This window comes from Sceloporus undulatus, chromosome 2, assembly GCF_019175285.1.
Source record: "Sceloporus undulatus isolate JIND9_A2432 ecotype Alabama chromosome 2, SceUnd_v1.1, whole genome shotgun sequence".
NCBI lineage: Eukaryota > Metazoa > Chordata > Lepidosauria > Squamata > Phrynosomatidae > Sceloporus > Sceloporus undulatus.
The window spans coordinates 175,829,644-175,853,699 of record NC_056523.1 but is presented as its reverse complement, the minus strand read 5'-3'; the positions used below and the strand labels follow the sequence as shown (position 1 = coordinate 175,853,699).

The window sequence follows — 24,056 nt, the reverse complement described above, 5'->3', positions numbered from 1 at the left end:
AGCAAGAAAGAATAATTATTTATTACGTTTAAAATACCTCTCTCATTCTCCTCTCTAGCTAATTCAGATCCTTAAAAACCACTTATATATGCCTAAACCTGACTGACTTTTATTTATATATCTTCTCCACCCTGTTACACAGTCCCTAACTAACCTCAACTAACTAACATTCCATTGCCTCCCCACTCCCCTTACCTTATATTCTATTATATAATTAATAAATTAAACAATACGATTGGCCCTCCACATTTGTGGCTTTGACATTTGCAGTTCTGGTTAACTGTGGCTTTGATTCATATGCTCTGCTTAGGAATTTCTAGTCCTTCAGCATGACTCTGCCAAAAGCTGACCATAGAATCACATTGGGAGACCCAGAGATTCCAAGAGAAAACACTTCTCTAGGAATTGGTAGGTCCTCCAGTGAATTTTATGGTCAACTTCTGCTGGATGTAGGCCACAGAGTTGTGCTGGAGGACTGAAATTCCAAGAGAGAAAGTGTTTTCTAAGGTTAAAAAAAAGGGTGAGTTTTTATTTGCATTTTTTTCTTACTTCATGGAAAGGTGAATGTGTTTCCCACTGTACAGTGTGCCTGCGTTATAAGTGGTCGCGCTTTACGCAGTCTTGAGCATACGCGCTCAAGCCGTGGGAAGCATGCGGGGCACAGGGGGCGGTGCATCCCATTCAAATGAATGGGCGTGCATGCCTGTGGCGCCCCGCGCGCTTCCGCACCACCGCGCACGAGCCCCATTGTTTCTAATGGGGCTTGAGCATAGGCGGAATTCGCCTTACGCGGGAGGGGTCCGGAACGGATCCCCCACGTAAGGTAAGGGCCGACTGTATTTCTCAATGCAAATCAATAACATCACTGTACACTTCTCCGTTAAAGCAGTTTGATACCATTCTGAGTGTTTGTCTTCTTTGTACAGAATCCTGGGACTTTTATTTTGATGGTAAGGTACTTAGAATTATCTCCTTAGAAAACTCTAGTGCATATTCCCCTAAATTTGGTATCAGTCTGGTACAAATGAGTAGTGCACATACATACCGTCAGGAATCCAAACTGTTTACATTGATCATGACCAGAATAAACTCAGAAATTGTTGTTTGATTGAAAGAAGATGACTCATACTTATTTCATCTTTACTTTGCATTAAAAGGGATAGGAGGCCATCCACATGACTGCAATATACAGTCTGCCCTCCTCATACGTGGGGGATCCATTCTGGACCTCCCTGCATATAGGGAAAAGAGTGTGAGCTCAAGCCCCATAGAAAATAATGGAGAGTGTGCTCAAGGTGGAGCATGGGGCACGCAGTGCAAGTACATGGCTCATTATTTCTGCCAGGGCTTGCCTTCCACATAAGCTCAAAGCAAGCCTGCCTATAAAGAGGGCCAACTGTACTCCTATAATGCTGCTATTTCACTTTTACTGCTCTGGCTGTTTCCTGTTGCATTCTGGGGTTTGTAGTTCAGTGAGGCCGAAGAGCTCTCTGGCTGAGAATTCTAAATGCCTCTCCCAAAACTGTAAATCCCAGAATGCAAAAGGAGGCAGCTAGAGCAGTAAAAGTGGAATAGCAGCACTATAGGAGTGTAGTGTGGTAATCTAGAATGTCTTAAAACCATCTCAGCCATTATAGAGAGGAAAAGATTGATGAATGTGATACGTCAGGACTGACAGCCATTAGGAATGGAAAAGCTCCCCCTTTCACCAATGTTGCCCACTGACTAATATAAATTTGATTAGAAACAGCCTTATTTTTTCAAAATGTACAATGACAACCAGAAAACTCCCCCCTCTCCCAGTTTCAACTGAAACCTGATAACTTCATTTGGACACTGGCACATTCTCTAATTGGTAGCTGCACTTCTGGCTCTGTAGATAATCCAGTATGGATTCATGTAAAGGCTGCATCATGGTGCCTAATTCCCAGCCCTCTGCACAGTTTAACATTTTGCGTGTGTCTGGATGCTGGAACAGTGGAGCCAGAAGATACAGATGGCTAATTCTCAGTTACTGAGTCTACAGGCAGCGAGCATACTGGAAATATCCATCTGGATCCAATTCCAACACCTCTAATTGAAGAGGCAAGAATTCGAAGAGCAACTAACTAAGCTTCCATAAACTTCATTTCATTATTTCCGAGCTCCTCTTCATTCTACAGTTTGGTTCAGATCCATATTGGTTCTCCCACCCCCACTATGCAAATACCTTGGGGAGCAACTGGGGTTGTTAACAGGCTGGTTACCCAACTGGGACTGTGCAGAGAAGTAATGACATAGCTATGATCTGTACAACCAAGGCACCTTTTGGATGTCCCTGCCTTCCAAAACTGGAAATCCCAGTTCTTACAACTAGCATTCCCACATGTTCCAAGCTAATTAGAAAGTTCAGCAGTGGGCAATTTGTGCACATGGAGTCCAAGGAAGCACACAGATTTGAGCCTACTGCATCTTCTGCACCCTCACCAGTATGTTTCAAAGAGTAACCAAATATATTTTTTTAAAAAAACATTTTTTTTCAATACAAGAAGGGTTTAGAGCTACTGAAAACAGATGAAAAGAAAAGTTGGGAAAGCTACCTTCTCCTTGGCCTGTGGTGACCGTGGACTTGTTACTGGACTGTCTGGAGGGGAAGAATCCACCTCAACTGGCTCTTCCTCTTTTATTTTGACATCTGGAGTAGAGGGGAGAGACATATCCAGAGGTCCAGAACACTATGGAAACAGAGAATAGGTATTTCAGTATTTTGCCATTACATTACTTTTCTTCAGCATGCACAAGGGATGTTTACATGTTACCTTTTAGGACAGCCTGTGTCACACCACCATTCCCTTCTGTAGCAGCTGCTTCCTCTGGGCCCCCAAACAATCCTGATATTAACATGGCAGTAAATGGACTACTAAATAGCCGAGAACCTCTGGCTCTCCAGACTTTGCTGGACTCCCACTTTTCATCAGCTTCAGTCAGCGTGGCCAGTGGTAATGAAGGGGGGAACAGCAGTTTATCAAGATCTGGAAGGCTAAAGATTCCCCATCCTAACTTGGGCTACTATTAACTCTTCCTGTCAAGGACTTGTAGTATATGAACAGATATTACTGGGACTATGCTTACAGCACTCTCTAGATGAGCCTCTCTCAACATTTTTACCCTGAAGGAACCATTGAAATAATTTTCAGGTAGCGGGGAACCCCTGCATAACAATTATTACATCTGCAGCTTAGAAACACTTATTTTTGGAAGTCACAATCTCTTGTGGAACTCCTAGTGACCTCTGGTGAAACCCTAGGGTTTCAGCATCCCTGGTTGAGAAACCCTGATATAGGTTGCATCTGTGCTACAGAAATAATGCAGTTTGACACCACTTTAACTAGTGATTCCATCCTATGGAATCCCGGCATTTGTAGTTTGTTGTGACACCAGAGCTCTCTGGCAGAGAAGATGAAATATCTAATAAAACTACAAATCCCAGATTTCCATAGCACTGAGCCATGGCAGTTAGAAGCGTGTCAAACTGCATTATTTCTGCAGTGCAGCTGCAGCCTTAGACTGAGAAAGTGTACTCTATATGACACAGGAGCAGTGAGCACTACACCTTCAGGAGAACATTGTGTTATACCGTATATACTCGACTATAAGTCAATCTCATGTATAAGTTGAGGGCAGGTTTCGGGGCCAAAATGATGGATTTTGATATGACCAGTGGATAAGTCGAGAGTAAGACTGAGGGTTATGTAACAAAGGATCTAAAGGATGAAGCAAGGGAAAACAATGCCAAAGAACTTACAAAATTGCAGGAGGCATAACTGTTTGTGTTCACACTGAAGGATAGAGCAATGAGAGAATAGAGGAAGGTTAGTGCTTCCAGGAAGATGACACTCCTGCGGTTCACCAGGAGATGGTTTCTATTTTTATGAGAGTTAAAGTAAAGTACATTGACCCGTGGATAAGTTGACTCAGATTTTTTGAGTCAATTTTTAAAATAAAATTTCTAGACTTATACATGAGTATATACAGTATCTGTTCTAGGAGCCCATACCAAAATTGCTTATTAACACAGGGATCTGGTATTTTTCAGATTCTGCAAGTAACACTTACATAAGCTTTTCTTTCTTTCACCTTTTTTAAAAAGAGCATTGAAAATGTAAAAAAAAAAAAAAAAAAGGAAAACTAAAATGCCTTTAGGTTACAAAAAGCACTTTCATTCATAGAAGCAATGTAACCCACTATATAAGTCATTTTTGAATTATTGCTTGATTTATCAAAAGTCAACAAGAGAGCCATACCAGTTATTACAAATCTATGACCGGCCCATTGTAATAAAACCTCACCATATGCCTGAGCCTGGCAGTGTGCCGCCACACCTATTTTCATTTCAGCCATGCTGCGTGGCCTTTTCCAATTTTGCCCACAGCAGCTTGTTGCCTCCCTTGATCAAGGGGGTCAGCGCAACAGCAAAAGGAAATGGCAAAAACCAGGGGCATGGAGTGCTCCTGGCAAATTAGGAAGGAGAAATAGCACATCAAATGGTCCTGAAGTGATAAAAAACAGGAGCACAGTGCCTCCTCAAAGTCCTTGGATGGTAGCTTGCCAAGATGATTTTTTAAAAAGGGTATAATGAGCTTCTGAGAAGCAATAGGCAAGTCAGCATGAGCAAATCATCATTGGAGGTATTCAAGGAAAGAAATTGTTTTTAGTAGCTACCTAGAAAATATGGGGAAGGAATATTTAACTGGATCATATATCTTTTTTTGTTTCCTACTTCTTCTCAGTATTTTGCTTAGTGCAAGCATATCTGCCATTGTCTCCCTCCCAATTTCCTCTCCCTGGCCTTTGCTGCATTACTCCTTGTGAGTGGACTATCCAGAGGCAGTCCTATCATTGGGCAGAAAGCTGCGGTCACTGTCCTGGAGTAGATGCTGGGTGACCCTACAAAAGGTCCATAGCAGCAGCTTCCTGGCTGTTCCATTCAGTGACAGAATCAAGTATGTCAAACTCCCCATTTGGCATGCCCTATGAAAACCTGCATGCTCAGGTAAAGTGGAGGATACTGCCCCCTTACAAGCAAGGGTCAACTGCTCATCTAGTTGGCTTCTGTAGACGGAGCACACATCTCTTCTCCTCCTCCTCCTTGCTACTTCTTTAGCCTTGCACTTGTCCAACAGAGACCCAGTGTCATCTACCCTGACAAGTAGTGGCTCTCTGGATCTCAGGAAAGCAGGTGATATAGAAAGATTTCTATATCACCTGATATTTTTATTATTTGTTTTCAATATACAGGTCACAGCAATGGACCTAGGATCTTCTGTGTGCAAAGTCTGTTCTGTATTACTGAGACTTCCAGTTTGTCATATTAATACTGCTGTTCTAAAAGTGTTTATGCATAAGTAAAATTGATTTCAGGGGGAGTGGCTTCCAAGCTAGCGAACAAAAAAGTCAATTTGAGTTCTGCAATGAACACGGAATTGTAGCATTCATAGTAGTTTCTTTTGTTAATTTGTCCATTCCGCACCCACACTTCTAAACCAAACAACAACAAATATGGTCACACACTTTAAAATTACAGTTTAAAGCAGGCCATAGATCATAAAGGTCAGCAGCTGTGAGACCACTGAGCCATATCTGGCCCAATGAAGTATGTTGTCTTGACGGTGAAGTTCCCACTGCAACCTGTTAAGCTGTAGAGGCATGGAGAACATGGCATAAAGGGAAATAAAACCTACAAACAAGTAATTTTAAGGAATGGGACTTCTAGCGTCAGCCCACCATCCTTCTCTAGAGAACCACTGCTGATCAACAAAGCCTTAGACTGCCTGTACCTGGTCAAACATTTCTGCACAGCTTAGAAGCTTTATTGTTACAGCTAATTCATTAATGGTAATATGCAAAACAGTTAATTAATGTTAACCATTAAGTGAAAACTATAAAATTAGGAGACATTGCTTCTTTTTTACAGTTAGTCTCAAAGGTGCTATAAGATCTCTTTGCATAACTATAAAATTAGTTCATCAGGTAGTAGCACATTAGTTTTAAATTTTTAAAAAATCTGCTAAAAATGCCTGATCTTCCAAATCAGTGAATTAAAATAGCATAAAATGTTAATTGTTACTCAGTCTGCTAATATCACTGTCAGTTAATGATTTAAATTATAACTTGTTGTTTAAAATTTTAATGAATCAGGGGCCAACAACATAAATTACAATGAATTATTTCCAGTCTCTCAATTTATGGTGTTCTGTCTCCTAACAAACTACCCAGACTTCTTAGCATAAAAGAAAATGGGCACTGTAGGAAGCAGGTTAAGGGAAGAATCAAGCCTCCTATTTACACAAGAAGTATCCATTTCTTCAGAGAAGTATCACTAACTGTCAATTAAGTTTTAATATTAAGTGGAAATTTTAAATCCTCCTAAGAGCTTCTTCTTCCTGGAGAAACTGCTAAATTAGGATGGAATTCTAAGGCCAAAAATTCAGTGGTCACTGTCTTTCAGTTTAAACTACCACACAGGGTTGTTCTGAAGATAACGGTAATGATGGTGGAAAGAACAATGTATGCCATTCTGAACTGTTCAAAGGAAGGGCAGAACACACACACAAAAGCCACAGTTGTCTTCCCCAATAAGTCTGCTTCTGGACATCACACCTGTTTTGCTTCTTATTGTGTTTAAAGGGGGTATACAGTAGAGATTAACACAGACATTGCCATCAGGTATGTACTGACTGTACATAATTGATGCTCTGAATGAGAAGGCCATCAGTCACAAAACAGTACATCCAGGAATATCCTCGTTTTCTCCATTTAATTACAACAAACTCAGTAGCTGGAACTATCCGGTCCTCCCACCCACCCCAAATCCCACACAAACTAAAACTAGCACCAGCAACTGGACTTCATTGAGCCAAATGTTCAAAGCATCTCATGAATGCACCCAGCAGTGCCTGCCAACTTTTCTGAATAGCAAACCAGCTGGATCTAAAAATCCAGGCAATTTTAGCTGGGTAATTCCTTCAGTCTGCCAGAAACTAGTCAAGCTTTGAAATGCTGCAGTCCCCTGCTGGAGGTCAGAAATATTAGGGCAAATCATATTTAACAAGAAAGAAACTTCCAGCAATCCATAAGCTGTAGCAGTACCTATTAAAATAGTCCAACAACAGTATTTGTGGGTGGCCTTAATATATAAAATGTCTGGCTAGACTGTGGGCTTCTAACTATTTATAAAACAGACCTCAAAATGAAAGTTAATATTCTGTGCCTTAATAATAATGATAACAACAACAACAGGCAAGAAACCGAGAACAGATACTAACATGGCTATAACTGTTTAAAAAAAAAAACCACAGCAAAAGCAGCATGTAAGATAAAGACATGGTCAAGAGGACAATGCTATTACTTTTAATTTATTTGAAATGTAAAAAGTGAAAGAATAAAACACTTGAAAATTATAATCTTCATTTTAAAGAAAATAAATATTTCTTTTCTAGTCATTTTTAGATACCAAGCTTCCTGATTCTGTCAGGAGTTTCACATATTTTAGCCAGCTAAATCATTTTTCTTGCTCTTAACTTCATATTTTATATTGCAAGGTTTAAATATGATGACTGCATAGGGGAGAGAGTTTTATGAACTGAAAAACAGGTTAAAATAATTTAATAAATAAAATTAGAATTACAATGTTCTGAATTCCTCAACTCAGTATGTTTTGAAATATATTTATATAATGTAATCTCCACAACTACTGAGCTGTGAAAAAATGCTCACTGAAAAGGCTTATATGTTTACTAAGCAGATTTCAGCATAGGAGATAAAAAGCAGTTTTACAAATGCTTTGAAAAATCAAAGCACATTTTAACACATATGCACACCATAACATCTTTTTCCCCCCAAAGTTTTCTGGGAAGAAACTTCAGAGAACACTTTTACTCCAGTATTTCTTCAAACGTTACATTGTTTTGTGAAACTTGATTTCAGCTATGGCTGGGCTAGCTTCCAAAGTCTGCAACAAGTAATTAGGCCAATAAAAGATTTCTCTCTCATTCTACACCTTGGCCTTAAATCCTGTAATATATGCAAGAAAATCCCTCTACTTAAAACAACATGGAAATAATTCTGCTCTTTCCAGAAATACATGCTTGCAAATTCTAACCGCAGACCACTCATTTTTGACATTTTGTAAACCTGCTGGGTAAGCTTATCTGCCATTTGTAAATAAAGGTTAATAATAATAATAATAATAATAATAATAATAATAATAAATTTGTGTGTTCTGTGCCTACAAATTGTTTCCAACCTTTTTTTTTTGAGATCTCAAATTAATTTGTTTCTGACTTATGAAACTTTAAAGCAAATCAATCACGGGGCTTTATTGGCTAGATGTATTCAGAAGAGGTTTGCCTTTGTTTTCCACTGAGGCTGAGAGCATGTGACTTGCCCAAGGTCACCCAGTGAATTTCCATGGCCAAGCAGGGATTTGAACCTGGCCTCCAGTCCCAGTCCAACACCCAAACCACTATACCAAGTGACTCACCTGCAGTTTTACCAATACTAGTATACTAATATCAATACCGATAGGACTGATATTAGTACCAATAATATCCAGTGCTTTTACGTATTGTGGAATTTTCTAGGAAACCAAACTTGCATGTTTGAATCAGAGTGTCTTTCCTCTCCTGGAAGGAACAAAACATAGGCAGAGTAGGGCTCCAAAGGCCTGTTATTTGGGGAAATCCTTCCTTGCATTTTCAGCTTTCTTTGAAGAAATGCAGAGAAACTATAATTTGCTAAACTGGCTGAATAAGAAGCAAATGCACACCTGCCTCCTACTGCCCTGGTCAACTGACTGCAAAGATCCCAAGATGAATGGAAAGCACCTGGGCATTTAGCATTTATTTTAATTTTACTATATTTCTTAAGTATGCTTCAAAACTAAACACAGTAACACTGCCTGAATTTAGGTTTCTGCTGCTTCATGTAGGCTTGGAACATGCAAGGGAACATTTGACAAAACAAGAGGAAACAACAAGCAGGAGGTAATTCACTCCAGCTGTAGAGATGAACACTAGCTTTATTGTGAGGAATAATGAGTTAATTCTTTAACTCCTTTTCCTCTTTTTCAGTTATTGCTGTCATACTGCAGAATTAATACAGTTTGACAGCACTTTAACTGTCATGGCTTCACCTTATGGAATCCTGGGATTTGTAATTTGTTGTGGCACCAGAGCTCTCAGACAGAGAAGGCTAAATATCTCACAGAACTACAAGTCCTACAGCACCAGGCCATGTCAGTTAAAATAAACTGCACTAATTCTGAAGTGTAGATGCAGCCAATGTCACCCTAAAGACTTCCTTGGACCATCATCATTTCACTATTTCTGTGCCTATTCTCACAACCCCTTTGTTTTGTTTACTCCATTCCAGCTGTCTTTTAGGCAGCCCAGATTCACACAATAGTTTAGTAGCCAGGCCAAAAGCAATGGCCAGATTCATTTCAAGTCAAAGTAGTCCCAATGTGTTCCACTTGCCAGGCATGGTTCTAACAGGAGCGCAGTGGCACAGTGTTGAGCTGCTCTTTCCTGTTCCATGGCTGACAGACATCCTTGTAGAGTGGGCCAGTAGCCCTTCTCCCCTTTGGCCTTGATAGCTATTAATGGGCAGAGTGCTTGGACAATAGATAAGCTCTAGTATTTAACAGTAAAGAAGTTTTCTTGGTGCTTCAGCTTGGAACCTCCTGCCTCAGTGGCTAAAAGATCAGTCCATTTCAGTGTAATCCCTCCAAGAAAAAGCATAATTTCCTCAGTATGAAGTCGAAGGCGTTCATGGCCGGCATCCATAGTTTTTTGTGGGTTTTTCAGGCTATGTGGCCATGTTCTAGAAGAGTTTATTCCTGACGTTTCGCCAGCATCTGTGGCTGGCATCCTCAGAGAATGCTGGCGAAATGACAGATGGTGGTGAAACTTCAAGAATAAAGTCTTCTAGAACATGGCCACATAGCCTGAAAAACCCACAAAAACTATAATTTCCTCAGTCCATGAGGTGCCCAGTTCCATCACTGCCAACAGAAAATGTGATGTTTATATAAATTCACAAAAAGAAGAAAAAAAGTCCGTTTACCAAAGTTGCATTCTTCACCATTTGTTACCCAACCAGTAAGGCAGAACAGCTGTTCCTATTCAAGATGTCCATAACCATCTGATTGTTACAAGCAAGGAATGAACCACAAAAACACAAAGGGCCAAAGCCCAGTGTTATAAGACAGTACTTAACACACAGCTGATGTCTCTAGCTCAGGAAAATAGGAAAGCAGACCTTTACCATGGAATTCAGAATGTTACCAAACCAGGCAGACCAGGCAATTATTGTTTGGCATCTTTTGATACACTCACTGTAGGCCAGTGTTGGAAAAAACACACAAAGCTAGATGAACCTCTCTCTGCTGGTAATGTTTGGCTGATGCTTATATCTTAAAAGACAATGCATTAACCAGCACAAAGACAAGTCTCCTTAAAGCTCTCAACATTTTAGTCAATGTGAACAAAGTACTTTGCTTCTTGCCTTTTTCTCATCATCTTCTGTTGCTTTCTCATGCTCAAAGGAACTTGCCAGTTCATTGAAGAGCCCAACTTCCTCACAATTCTTCAGAAAACGGGTTGGTGTTGGCGTCTGATCTGTTCAGGGAGCAAGATAAAAAGACAGTTAAAAACACAAGGGGGAAAGGACTGCAATATTCACTTCTTAGAATGGTAAGTCATGGATACTGATTCACAAAACTTCTTACCACTGTAGTTTTCAATCTTAAATCCTATAAACATTAGGATTCCTTAATTAATAAGATTTCTAAAATTTGCTATTTTACAGAGCACAAGCTGAAGAGACAGGCAGGACAAGGGAATCAGTAATATAGGCCATACTAAGGATTCGGGATAGTGAATTTCCATTTAGCTGGGTAATAGTCTGCAGTAGCAGTTTTGGTTGGGTGAAGCTGGTGAAATCTTGGTGGAACAGCAATAGACACAGGTATTCTTTGAAGATACTGCCGGAGGAATATCAAAAAGAGAGATAATGTTCAACTGGTTACACTGAGAGAGGAGACAGAGATCTAATAGGAGATTTGATTATGAAGTCCAAGGTATTCTGCTGTTCAAAATGGCATTAACGCATAATCTAAAGAGCATGCTCCACAGTCCTTTAATATATAATGTGGCATAAGTGTGGATAATTGCCACATCTAACTGCACTCCCCTCAATTCAGAGTGGCAAAATGTTGGATTTTAATTCCCATTTGCCCCAACCTGATTAATCATTAGGGAGAATGACAGTAGTATTCATCAACATTTGGAAAGCTACCTGTTCTCTACTCCTTCTCTCAGGTGCATGTTTGGGTTGCTTGAACACTTGAGATGATCATGAATTATAGCCTTAGTCATGTCTCAATTTGTCTTAGGTGTTTTTATACCCATGTAGGAAAGAAACCCTGGTGAACACATGTCTCAAAATCTCACAAAGGGATTCAGGACCTTGGATAACTAATATAATAGTGTCTTGGCCATATCCAACTGCTGCTATGTTAATATAATTACCACAACTACCACCTGTGACCAAATCAGCATTTTATCACTCTATCATTCATGGCTTTTGAACAGAGAAGTCAACAAACCAACAACTAAAGCCATATTTTTCCCAAAGACTAGTCCACCAGCTGCTCTATTTCAAATTATCTATGGCACATCAATGACCTAAAACAATGTTTTGAAAATACTATTATACTTAAAAAAAACCTCTTCATTATTTCTGCTTTGCAATGTCTGTTTCTACGTATTGCATATGGAAATCATAGCTGCTTCATGACTAAAGGGCTGGATTTATCCTACATTATGATAAACAGATCTGTCTCAAGCCAAGACGCATCCCCCAAACGAGTGCCCCTCAGATTTACAACTGTCATAATCTCTAAAGCAGCTGGTTGCTTAACACATCTGAAGGGCACCAGTTTGGGGAAGAATGAAATACAACAAGGTACTATCATCTGAGTTAAGCACATCTGAATGTCCTTCCTTATTCTGTACAACCTATTTTGCCTCTGTTTGCTATAGGAAAGGGAAGGACATAAAACCCTAAAGCAGGGGTCAGCAACCTGCGGCCCGCTGAGGCCTAGGGACAGGCCCCAGCCCAGCCCTGCCGCAGATTGCCACCGGGGCCTTTGGCCTCCCGTGCAAGCGCACGGGCCTTCGGCCCCCAGCACAGGCACGCAGGGGCTTCGGCCTCCAGCACAAGCGTGCGGGGGCTTTGCGCAAGGGGCAAGCGGCGGGCAAGGGGGAGCAAGGGGGGGCAATTGTCTATAGAAGCCTCAGAAACATGCATTTATATTAACATTTTTTTAAAAATCAGCTGATTTTTTTGTGTGTCCGCCATTTTTTAATAAAAAAGTGTCCTCCATTTCAAATTTTTGTCCTACATTTGTCCCAGTTTGTTTATTTAATTAATTTAAAAAAAATAAAAATTTTAATTATTTTTTTGGCTTCGCCCCCCCCCCCCAAGTTGTCTGAGGGACAGCAACCCAGCCCCTGGCTCAAAAAGGTTGCCTACCCCTGCCCTAAAGACTTAATACCTGCTCAGTCTTTTGAACAGTCATAAGCTAATTGCTCATGCATTAATTGCTACACCAGGGCAGTGTAGTGATTGGATTAGGCTAGGACTTAGGAAAACCAAGGTTCAAATGCCTGTTCATCTAAAGAAACCAACTGGTTGACTCAGCAAATCACACTCTCTCAGCCTTAGAGGAAGGCAAACGCAAAGCCTCTCTGAACAAATCTTGCCAAGGAAACTCAGTAATAGGCTTGCCTTAGGGTCACTTAAGTTTGGGAATGACCTGAAAACACATCACCACCAATATATTTCCAAGCTTACCTTCAAATCCATAAAATTTCCTTCCCACCTGTAATTAAAAATTGTCTAGAAGCCAAAAATGAAAACATAGGGACTTTCCAGACCGTTGCTTTGCACTGGCCTGGATACATGCTAAGGTTGCCTGAGGGCTGTGCCCCTGCATGCCCTGCAACCCTAGCACATCGCAGCAGTGTGATAATGGTGGCGCCCTGTATACATGGGCACTGCCATTATGATGTCACAGCTGCGCTGCAGCCAAATGGCACAACACGGGTGTGACGTCCCCGCGATGCTGCAGGGTGCTTGGGGCACCCTTTCAGCGTCGAAGGAAGGAGCTTCGAAACTGCATGCATTGCTGGTACAGCCTTTTTACATGGTCGCGCCAGCAATGCGGAAGAGAAAGGGGCCGAATGGCCCCTTTCTCCCCTTCCTCGCTGCTGTTGGGGTGTCCAAGGACAGCCCTTTCTAGGCTGCGGGGAAGCAGCGTTTTGCCGCTTCCCCAAGGCCTGGAGAAGCGGCGGATTGGGGCCTCTGGGGCTGCCACTGCGGATGCCCAGGCCCCAATCCGGGGGGAAAGAGGTGGGTGCAGGCCACCTCAAAGGGGTGGTCTGTATCCTGCCATAGGGAGCTGTAAAAAGTGAGAATATATGGAAGTCGTGTTGGTAGTCACAACTCAGATTTTGTTGGATTTCTTACTAATTTGGATAACACTAGCAAACAATTTTCAGTTTTTGTTCGTTGCGCTGAAATGTACACAAAGAAATGTGAAAGACATTTGTTGTAAATCTCACAGGAATCTTCTGTTTTCACATTATGTTATTTGGTGTCAGAGATTTTTTTAAAAACCTGTTTTGCTCTGATTTGGAGGGACAAGATGTGTAGGCTGATCTTTTCAGAATAGTATTGCAAATGACAGGACAGGAGTTCTGAGTCACTCATCTGCTTAATCAAATAGCTGCTGCAAGAAGAATAAATGATGTGAATCCTCTACCCTTGAAAGGATCATTTATCAGCCCCACAACAGACAACAGTAAATGGTGGAAGTTGTCAATGTTAGATTACTAAGAACACTTTTGCTTTGGACAAAAGGAAATTAAAAATGCAAGCAAGCATTCTGCTTTGTTCTAATTCTGGCAATTCATATTGCTGCTCCAGAAATTAGGATACGGCACAATTAATTCAAGCTACAGGAAAAGAGATTCCACCTTAACATTAGGAAAAACTTCCTGATGGTAAAAGCTGTTTGACAGTGGAATATGCTGCCTTGGAGTGTGGTGGAGTTTCCTTCTTTGGAAGTTTTTAAACAGAGGCTGGATGCCATCTGTCACGGGTGTGTTGATTGTGTCTTCTTGAATGGCAGGAGGCTGTGGTCTCTTCCAACTCTTTGATTCTATGATATCCAGCATATTCGCTTCCAGCAGTTCCTTCATTTGTCATAAGCTCCAAGAGCAAGAAGGATTCTGTTCTGAACACATTAGCTGTTGAGGCATAGAAACTGCAGCCCTACAAAACCAAATGGCCACTTCTGATCCTTCTATACAGCAAATATTGTAAAGAATTGTACTGTATTGGTAAGTGCAGCACAGACTCATATTACAGTAGCAGAGATCTTATTCTGGGAGGGAGGACACATCTGAGTACTTGAGCACATGCTTAGAAAATTCAACCCTTGTTGTTTCCAGACAAAAAAATATTAGGCAGCTGGTAATGGCTAAAGGAGAGCCAGCATGGTATAGTGGTTTGAGCACTGGATTATGACTCTAGAGACCCGGGGCTCAAATCCCTACTCGACCATGGAAACCCACTGGGTACCTTGGGCAAGTTGCACTCTCTCAGCTTCATAGGGAGGCAAAGACAAACTCCCTTCCAAACAAATCTTGCCAAGAAACCAGCATGATAGGTTTGCCTTAGGATTGCTATAAGTCAGAAACAACTTTAAGCACATAACAATGGGCAAAGATCCTTCCTTGCCCGAGTTCCTGGAGAAAATAATTGCCAGCCCCAACAGACAATACTGGGTGATGTGCACAAATATTCAGAGCTGGTACAGATCAACTTCTTGTACTATACAATAATGAACACAACCAATTTATAAGGACTTTGAACAGGCCTACAATATGGAAGAAAGACAGCTATGACAGTTCTTCCTGTCAGTGCTGCAATAAGAGAAGATGCCACACCTATCCAATTTTTGAAGCTCAGAAATCCCAACCTGTATTCAGTCTACGGTATAGACACCAAAGAAGCTACAACGTGCATGACATGAATGGACTTTAACCAGAGCTTGGAAAAGTTAGTTGTTTGGATAGGAAAGCCCTGAATTGCCCAGTCAGCACTGACCATGCTGACTAAGGCATAATGAGACTTGTCATCCAAAATGTAATATTTCTAAGCTCTGAACTGAATAAAAGAATCAACTGACAAATTGAAACCCTTGAAGTATTAAAAATTCCATTTGGTATTTTATAAGCATAAAAAAAATTTCATTGAATAATATTAGATCTGCCTACCTTCCTTCTAAGGACCCAGAACACAGAACAAGTGACAGGATGTGAGTATATTCCTCTCTGTTAACAGTCTAGTGCCAAACAATCAGGTATATTTTTATGAAATGTTGTATGAAGGGCATTGACTGCAGCATGTTGAGAGACTCATCTGGGCTTTGCAAATGCACTCCTAGCAGCATCAAAAGTGCAAGATGGAGTTTCAAATTTATTAACTGACAGCCTAAAAGCTTGAGAAAATTGACACCTGGGACTCAGAGAGGAAGCTGAGCTTGTCAGTTTTTGTTCATTGCACTGAAATGTACTCAAATAAATGTGAAAGACCTTTTGTTGTAAATCTTTTGCTCCCAAGTCTCAAAAACCTGACACTACCCTTATACATAAAGATCTAAAAGTCTCTCACTTGCCTTTTCCCAAATCTCCCAAATTAAATGAAACTCGCAACATCGATGGAACATATATTATTTGATGCATCTGATCCCTCATATTGATTTTACAACTGGGCTGCATTAAATATGTTGCTTTTTTGAGCTGACCTAATACATGCAAATACATACCTGCTATTATGACGGAATCTGTTCTGGCAGGACCAAATTTCAGTGTCATTTCATGCTTGAGTTTATGAACAGCCAGGTGGTCCTCATTTGTAAACCTCTGAAATGAAACATTTGGGGGAGAAACAATAAATTAATATATGCATTTTGTATTATGCTGTGAATTCTGCACCAGGATTTTGGGGAAGGTATGAATGCCCCAAGACAAACCAAAATATCATCATTTCAAACTGCCAAGCAAAAAAATGAACAGGACAGATTGCAAGAGAAGTACTGTGTGAACACATTTTCTCTAAATGGAAGGGGGCAGGGACATAACATGCTGAGGTGCTAATAATTTGAAATAGGTTTAATAATCAAAATTTAAAAAGGGAGAAAAGGGCAACAGCATGTACTGGTAGTTACTTCAACAAAACTAAAAAGTGTGAAATATTCTCTCTGTAGTGTTCTGCAAAATGTGCCACTTTATTATTGACTAATGGAGACAGAAATTATTAACAATTGGTAATATGGGGACTGGAGGCAGCATCAGATAATAGCTTGGGTTGTGCCAAACAGTATTGGCATTTACAAGGCAATCTAGTCCTCCAGTTTTTGAAACACAATGTACCTTGCCTGGCCCAAATCACTGTCCAATGATTACAAATATAGAGAAATGCAACTCTTTCATTGTCTTTCCCAACAAACAGGGACCTGTACGTATTATGTGTCAACTTGTGGTATGCTGCACCTTCAGGATGATTACAGGTAAGAATGAAGCTTAAAACAGTTTCTGGGACCTTACTGCTAAAAATGAATTTAACTCACAAAATCATATCAGGCTTATTTATTACTAGTAGGGATGCCAACCAGTTGAAACAGTTTTCAGTTGAGGAGAAGAAATCGGGGTCCCATCTATATCTTTTAAATCAAGACAAGCATTTATGTCTATATATGTGGTGATGGTGGTACCCTTCCCTTTTGAAAAAAAGGACTCTCCTGGGCTTAAAACAGCTCAATCCTTCCCCTTTCCCAAAGCTGATGAAATTTTCTCCAATGCTGGGGGAACTGCAGGGGGGAAAATTTTTTATTAAAAAATTAAAATACTGGAGGTCTTTCGGAAGTCTCAAAAATGCCCTTGAGGACTGCAGGCCTTACTTTCTATCCCATGCAAGCAGAAGAAAAAATACAAATATATAACAAAGCAAGGGACCCCCACCCCACACCTGAAAGTCAGCTTGAATTAATTATGTCTCTTCTAGCATGCTATGAAACCTTTAGACCATTTTCTTGGGACCATACTGCAGAATTTCATGCAGTCAGTAGCATTAGTAATGTCTTGATAAGATTCATCAGTTTATGAAAATGTTTATATCCTATCCTACACCAAAACGATATTAGGGAAATATGTTTTTAAAATTCACTGACATAATTTAAGACTACTTAAAATTTTAAAACAGTAAAAGGTGATTTAAACAGTCTAAAATATATAGTCAACAATTTGACAGTGTAAAACAGGTTCAAATGGTGTATAAACATGTGCAAATATGAATGGGATAAAATCATTACATCCTAAAGATTTTAATAAAATCCTAGGTTTTTTTCTTGGTGATTCCCATACTCTGGTCCTCCAGGTGTTTTGGATTTTACCGCCCAGAAGCCTCAGCCATTTTGGCCAATAGTCTCAGATTCTGGGAGCCAAAGTCCAAAACACCTGGAAAGCCAGAGTTTAGGAATTACTGTATTAAAAGTAAAGCCAGCTGGGTTTCTAATGGGAAGGCATTCAACATCCAGAAAGCCTGTGTTCCCCCTTGGTGTACTGCTGCCACAGTGGGACACAGAACAGTGTCTCTCCAACAGACAATCTTCAGACAGGCATATGAAGAGAGAAGTGATTCTTCAAGTATTGAGCTCTTAAATGCAAGCATCAAGGCCATGATAACCACCTTGGATTCAGACATCAAGTATAATGACTACCTGCACAATTCCTTTAAAATTAGTGTCCCATTGTTTCTACAAGATGTGCTGGTCAACCATCTAGTTGCTGTGTTCTGCACTAGCTGCAGCTTTCAAGTTGGCTTCAACAACAGCCCTATGCAGGGCAGATTACACTAGTTAAAATGGGAAAATATCAGTGCATGAATCAGAGTTATAAAATCATGGAGCTGGAAAGGATCTCATGGGCCATCAAGTTCAATCCCTGCTCAGTGTAGGATCTCTAGCTAAAGCAGGGGTAGGCAACCTTTTTGAGCCGGGGGCCGGGTTGCTGTCCCTCAGACAACTGGGGGTCCGAAGCCCAAAAATAAATAATTAATTTTTAATAAATAAATAAACAAACAAACAAACAAACTGGGACAAATGTAGGACAAAAATTTCAAATGGAGGACACGCTAAAAATTTGCTGATTTTTAAAAAAATGTTAATATAAATGCATGTTTCAGAGGCTTCTGTAGACAATTGCCCCCCTTGCCTGCCGCTTGCCCCCCTCTCCTGATAGGCCAAAGGCCCCACGCCCTCATGCAAGAGGCCAAAGGCTCCGGCGGCAATCGGCGGCAAGACCAGGCTGGGGCCGGTCCCAAGGCCTTGCTGGGCCGCATCCGGCCCGCGGGCCGTAGGTTGCCTACCCCTGAGCTAAAGCATCCCCAGCAGGTAGTTGTCCAGCATCTTTAAGAAGATGTCCAAAAGATCCCACCACCTCTTTAGGAAATCGGTTCCATTGCCAAACTGCTTTTACTGAAAATAAATTCCTTCTAAAGTTCAGTTGAAATCTACTGTCCTCTAACTTCAAACCATTAGACCTGGTCCTAACCTCTGCTTCAGAAAAAGAACAGGCTTGTTCCCTCCTTATTGTGACAGCCCTGGAGATATCACATTACCCCTCAGTATTTTCTTCATCAAATTGAGCATGTCGACCTCCTTCAACTTTTTCTCATATATTTTGTTTTTCATACTTCTTATTATGCTTGTTGCCCTTCTCTGAACCCAGTCCAACCTATCTATAGCCCTCTTAAAATTACTCACCCAGAACTGAATGCAGTACTCCAGATAAGGCCTGACCAGCACAGAATATAGAGGGGCTATTACCTTCCACAACTTGGAAACTATGGCCTGTTACAGACGTGCTAAAAAGTACGTGCGGAGCGTGTACTAGGGTTAAGAGGGGGGCGGTGCTTCTGCACCGCCCTAACCCTAGCGCGAGCTGCGCACGCACAAAATGGTAGCGGCTGTTCCACACGGCCGCCGCCATCAATACGTGACGACCGCGCCGCCTCCAAACGAGGCCGCGCAGTTGTGACGTATTGGGGTTGCGGCAGGGCGCCTAGGGCGCCCTTTCCGCGCCCCCGGAAGGAGCTCTGTTTCGGAGCTCCTTCCTGGTTTGGTCCGCTGGGCACAGCCTTTAGACGGCTGCGCCCAGCGGACCAAAGGAGAAAGGGGCCAAACGGCCCCTTTCTCCTTCTTCCTGCCGCCGCGGGGGTGTCCTTGGGGCTTGAAGCCCCAAGGACACCCCTTTCCAGGCGGCGGGGAAGGGGCCTTTTGCCGCTTCCCCACAGCCGGAAAGTGGCAGATCGGGGCTTCAGCGGCTGCCGCTCTGGCCACTGAGGCCCCGATCCGGCGGGGAAAGGTGCGCCTACAGGCTGCCCCTAAGGGGCAGTCTGTAACGCGCCTATGCTTCTATTAATGCCAGCTGAAATAGCATTTGCCTTCTTTCCTGCAACATCACACTGCTGGCTCATGTTTATCATAGAATCATAGAATCATAGAGTTGGAAGAGACCACAAGGGCCATCCAGTCCAACCCCCTGCAATGCAGGAAATCCAAATCAAAGCATCCCCAACAGATGGCTATCTAGCCTCTGCTTAAAGACCTCCAAGGAAGGAGACTCCACTACACTCCGGGGGAGTTTGTTCCACTGTCGAACAGCCCTTACTGTCAGGAAGTTCTTCCTAATGTTGAGGTGGAATCTCTTTTCCTGTAGCTTGCATCCATTGTTCCGGGTCCTGTTCTCTGGAGCAGCAGAAAACAAGCTTGCTCCCTCCTCAATGTGACATCCTTTCAAATATTTAAACAGGGCTATCATATCACCTCTTAACCTTCTCTTCTCCAGGCTAAACATCCCCAGCTCCCTGAGTCGTTCCTCATAGGGCAAGGTTTCCAGACCTTTCACCATTTTAGTCGCCCTCCTCTGGACACGCTCCAGTTTCTCATTGTCCTTTTTGAATTGTGGTGCCCAGAACTGGATACAATATTCCAGGTGGGGCCTGACCAGACCAGAATATAGTGGCACTATTACTTCTCTTGATCTAGACACTATACTTTTATTGACGCAGCCTAAAATTGCATTGGCCTTTTTAGCTGCCGCATCGCACTGTTGACTCATGTTCTACTTATGGTCTACTTGGACTCCTAGATCTCTTTCACATGTACTTTTATTCAGCAATGTGTCTCCCATCCTATATCTGTGCATTTCATTTTTCTGCCCTAAGTGCAGTACCTTACATTTCTCTGTGTTGAATTTCATTTTGTTAGCTTTGGCCCAGCTTTCTAGTCTATTCAGATCATTTTGAATGTTGGTCCTGTCCTCTGGAGTATTAACTATTCCTCCTAATTTGGTGTCATCTGCAAATTTGATAAGTGTGCTCCCAATTCTGTCATCCAGGTCATTGATAAAGATGTTGAATAACACTGGGCCCAGGACAGAGCCCTGTGGGACCCCAATGGTCACTTCCCTCCAGGAGGAAAAAGAGCCATTGTTGAGCACCCTTTGGGTTTGGCCGGTCAACCAATTACAGATCCATTTAACAGTTACTTTGTCTAGCCCACATTTTATAAGCTTGTTTGCAAGAATATCATGGAAAACCTTGTCAAAGGCCTTACTGAAATCAAGATATACTATCTCCACAGCATTCCCTTCATCTACCAAGCTGGTAATTTTATCAAAGAAAGATATCAGATTTGTCTGGCATGACTTGTTTCTCTGAAACCCATGTTGACTTTTTGTGATTATGGCATTGCCTTCTAGATGTTCACAGACTCTCTGTTTAATGATCTGCTCTAGAATCTTTCCTAGTACTGATGTCAGACTGACTGGACGATAATTGTTGGGATCCTCTTTTTTCCCCTTTTTGAAGATGGGGACAACGTTTGCCCTCCGCCAGTCTGCTGGGATCTCTCCTGTTCTCCAGGAGTTCTCAAAGATTATTGCCAATGGCTCCGATATTACATTTGCCAGTTCTTTTAATACTCTTGGATGTAGTTCATCTGGTCCTGGAGACTTATATTCATTTATTAACAAGGTATTCCTCTACTATCTCTTTACTTATTCTGTGCTGAAATTCCCCTATTCTGTCCTCTGCTCCATTATCCTCAGGTTGAGCACCCTTTGCCTTTTCTGAGAAGACTGAGGCAAAGAAGGTGTTGAGTAATTCTGCCTTTTCTCTGTCTTCTGTTAGCATTTTGCCATCTTCTCCATGCAGTGGCCCTATCGTTTCCTTCTTCTTCCTTTTGCTGCGGACATATCCAAAAAAGCCCTTTTTGTTGTTCTTAACCTCTCTAGCAAGCCTGAGTTCATTCTGCACTTTAGCTTTTCTGACTTTACCCCTACACATGCCTGCTATTTCTTTGAATTCCTTTTTTGTGATTTCCCCCTTTTTCCATTTCTTATACATGTTCCGTTTCAAACTTAGCTCGGTTGAAAGTTCCTTAGTCATCCATCCTGGTTTCTTGAGACACCTCCCATTTTTCTTTCTCACTGGAACTGTTTGAAATTGTGCCTTCAGTATCTCTCTTTTGAGAAACTCCCATCCGGTCTGAACTCCCTTCTCTTTTAGTATTTCTGACCATGGGATCACCCTCAATACTTCTCTAAGTTTACTGAAATCCGCTCTCCTAAAGTCTAGAATGTGTGTTTGACTATGCCTGGCTTCTCCTCTCCATTGTATAACAAACTCCAGGAGAACATGGTCACTTCCACCTAAGGATCCCACCACTTGCACCCCATTAACCAAGTCATCCTTGTTGGTTAGGATCAGATCCAAAATAGCTGACCCCCTTGTTGCCTCTTCCACCTTTTGGACCATGAAATAGTCTTCCAGGCAAGTGAGGAATTTGCTAGACCTTGAGGATCTGGCTGAGTTTGACTTCCAACAAATATCAGGGTAGTTGAAGTCGCCCATCACTACTACATCTCTCTTTTCTGACTGTGTGGTCATGTGTTCTAGAAAGGCATCATCCGATTCCTTCGTCTGACTTGGGGGTCTGTAGTAGACTCCCATCATAATATCCTTGTTGTTTCCCTCTCCTTTGATTCTTATCCAGATGCTCTCCACCTGGCTTCCATGATTGATGGCCTGGATCTCTTCACTGGTGTAAATATCTCTGACATATAGTGCTATTCCTCCTCTTTTCCTTTTTGGCCTATTTCTCTTATAAAGGTTATACCCCTCTATTTCCATACTGTATTCCAATCATGAGACTCGTCAGGTTTCAGTGATGCCTATTATATCATATTTGCTTTGCTGTACTAGGAGTTCAAGTTCATCTTGCTTATTTCCCATGCTCTGTGCATTAGTGTAGAGGCATCACAGACTTTGCTTGTACAAGTTTATTTGCCTCCCACTGTTGGATCCTTGCACTTTTTTTCTTGTTTTCTCTATGTCTGTTTGACTATTTTCCTCTATGTCTGTTTGACTATTTTCTCCAGCCCTTTCACCTTCCTTAATATTGTCTCCCTTCCCCACGGAACTCAGTTTAAAGCTCTCCTGATCAGGTTCTTGAGACTGTTGGCAAAAACATTTCTTCCAACTGGTGTGAGATGCAACCCGTCCGTTGCAAGAAGTCCCTCCTCATGGAACCGCAGCCCATGATCAAAGAATCCAAATCCTTCTCGGCGGCACCACCTGCGAAGCCAGTTGTTCACATCCGCTATTTTCCTCTCCCTTCCTGGACCGTGCCCTTCAACTGGCAGAAGAGACGAGATGACAACCTGTACATCCATTCCTTTCAGCTTCCTACCAAGTGCCTCGTAATCCCTTTTGATGTTCTGCAGGCTGTGTCTTGCAGTATCATTGGTTCCCACGTGGACCAAGAGGAAGGGGTATTTGTCAGTAGGCTTGACCAGTCTTGTCAGCCTCTCTGTCACATCCCGGATCTTTGCACCTGGAAGACAACACACCTCTCGAGACATCTTGTCAGGCCTACAAATCACTGCTTCTGTACCCCTCAGCAAGGAGTCCCCTACTACGACCACACGCCTCCTCCGAGATTTAGCAGCAGCTGTTCCCTTGGGTGGGACGCTCAGGCTTGCCTGCTCTGTCCCTGAAGTCTGTCCATGCTGCTCTTCTTCATCCTCCTTGATAAGGGAAAGAGCTTTGAATCGATTCTCTAGCTGCAAGCTCCCCGAACAATCCCTTCTTGGCCTACTTCTCTGTGTGACATTCCTCCAGCTATCTTCCTCCTGTGTATGTGAAGTGACCTCCTCGGCTCTTGCATCTTCCTCTGCATGGTATTCGTCCAGGATTGTTAGTTCTGTTCTGTCCAGGAAATCCTCCTGCTCCCTAATATGCTGAAGTGTAGCTACTCTGGACTCCAGCTGCTGCACTTTCTCCTCCAAGAGGGCTACCAACTTGCACTTGGGGCATGTGAAGTTCTCCACTTCTTTAGGCAAGAAGACAAACATCCCACAAGTGTTGCAGGTGACTGCCGTGGTTCCGTCAGTGTCCATACTGAAAAGTCTTAGGAAATTACTGGAACAGGATTGTGGGCTTCCTCCTGAAAAAAAGAATCCTCCAGAAAACACCAACGCTAAGCCCCTGATGCTTCAACAATTTGTGGCAGTGAGCTCGATCAATTATGCCTTTGCAGTAGATTTCCTTGGATTAAAAAAAATGAAATAAAAATTGAAATAAAATTTCTAGAGTTTAAAAAACAATTAAACAGTCACCACTTAAAATGGCTGCCCAGCTACCTCTCTCCTCCTCTTCTCTGCAGCAGGAACTGCTCTGCAGAGGCTCTGGGAAAAGAAATAAAGAGCCAGTCTGCTAGCTCCGCCCCTAGTGACTCACAGGTGTGACTCACTGAAGATGTGACTACAAGCACACTTTCTAGAGTTTAAAAAACAATTAAACAGTCACCACTTAAAATGGCT

The 24,056-nt window shown here is 41.9% G+C and overlaps 1 protein-coding gene across 3 annotated transcripts in view; it reads right to left on the bottom strand.

The window, feature by feature from the left end:
• Nucleotides 1–24,056, bottom strand: part of ATF7 (activating transcription factor 7) — a 153,834-nt gene that overhangs the window by 19,899 nt on the left and 109,879 nt on the right. For all 3 annotated transcript variants that reach the window (XM_042453555.1, XM_042453556.1, XM_042453557.1), the window contains exons 3-5: nucleotides 15,938–16,034; nucleotides 10,546–10,658; nucleotides 2,580–2,714 (exon numbers count right to left, since the gene is read on the bottom strand). In XM_042453555.1, the coding sequence (XP_042309489.1) occupies nucleotides 2,580–2,714; nucleotides 10,546–10,658; nucleotides 15,938–16,034 (345 nt within the window). The remainder of the gene's footprint in view (nucleotides 1–2,579; nucleotides 2,715–10,545; nucleotides 10,659–15,937; nucleotides 16,035–24,056) is intronic.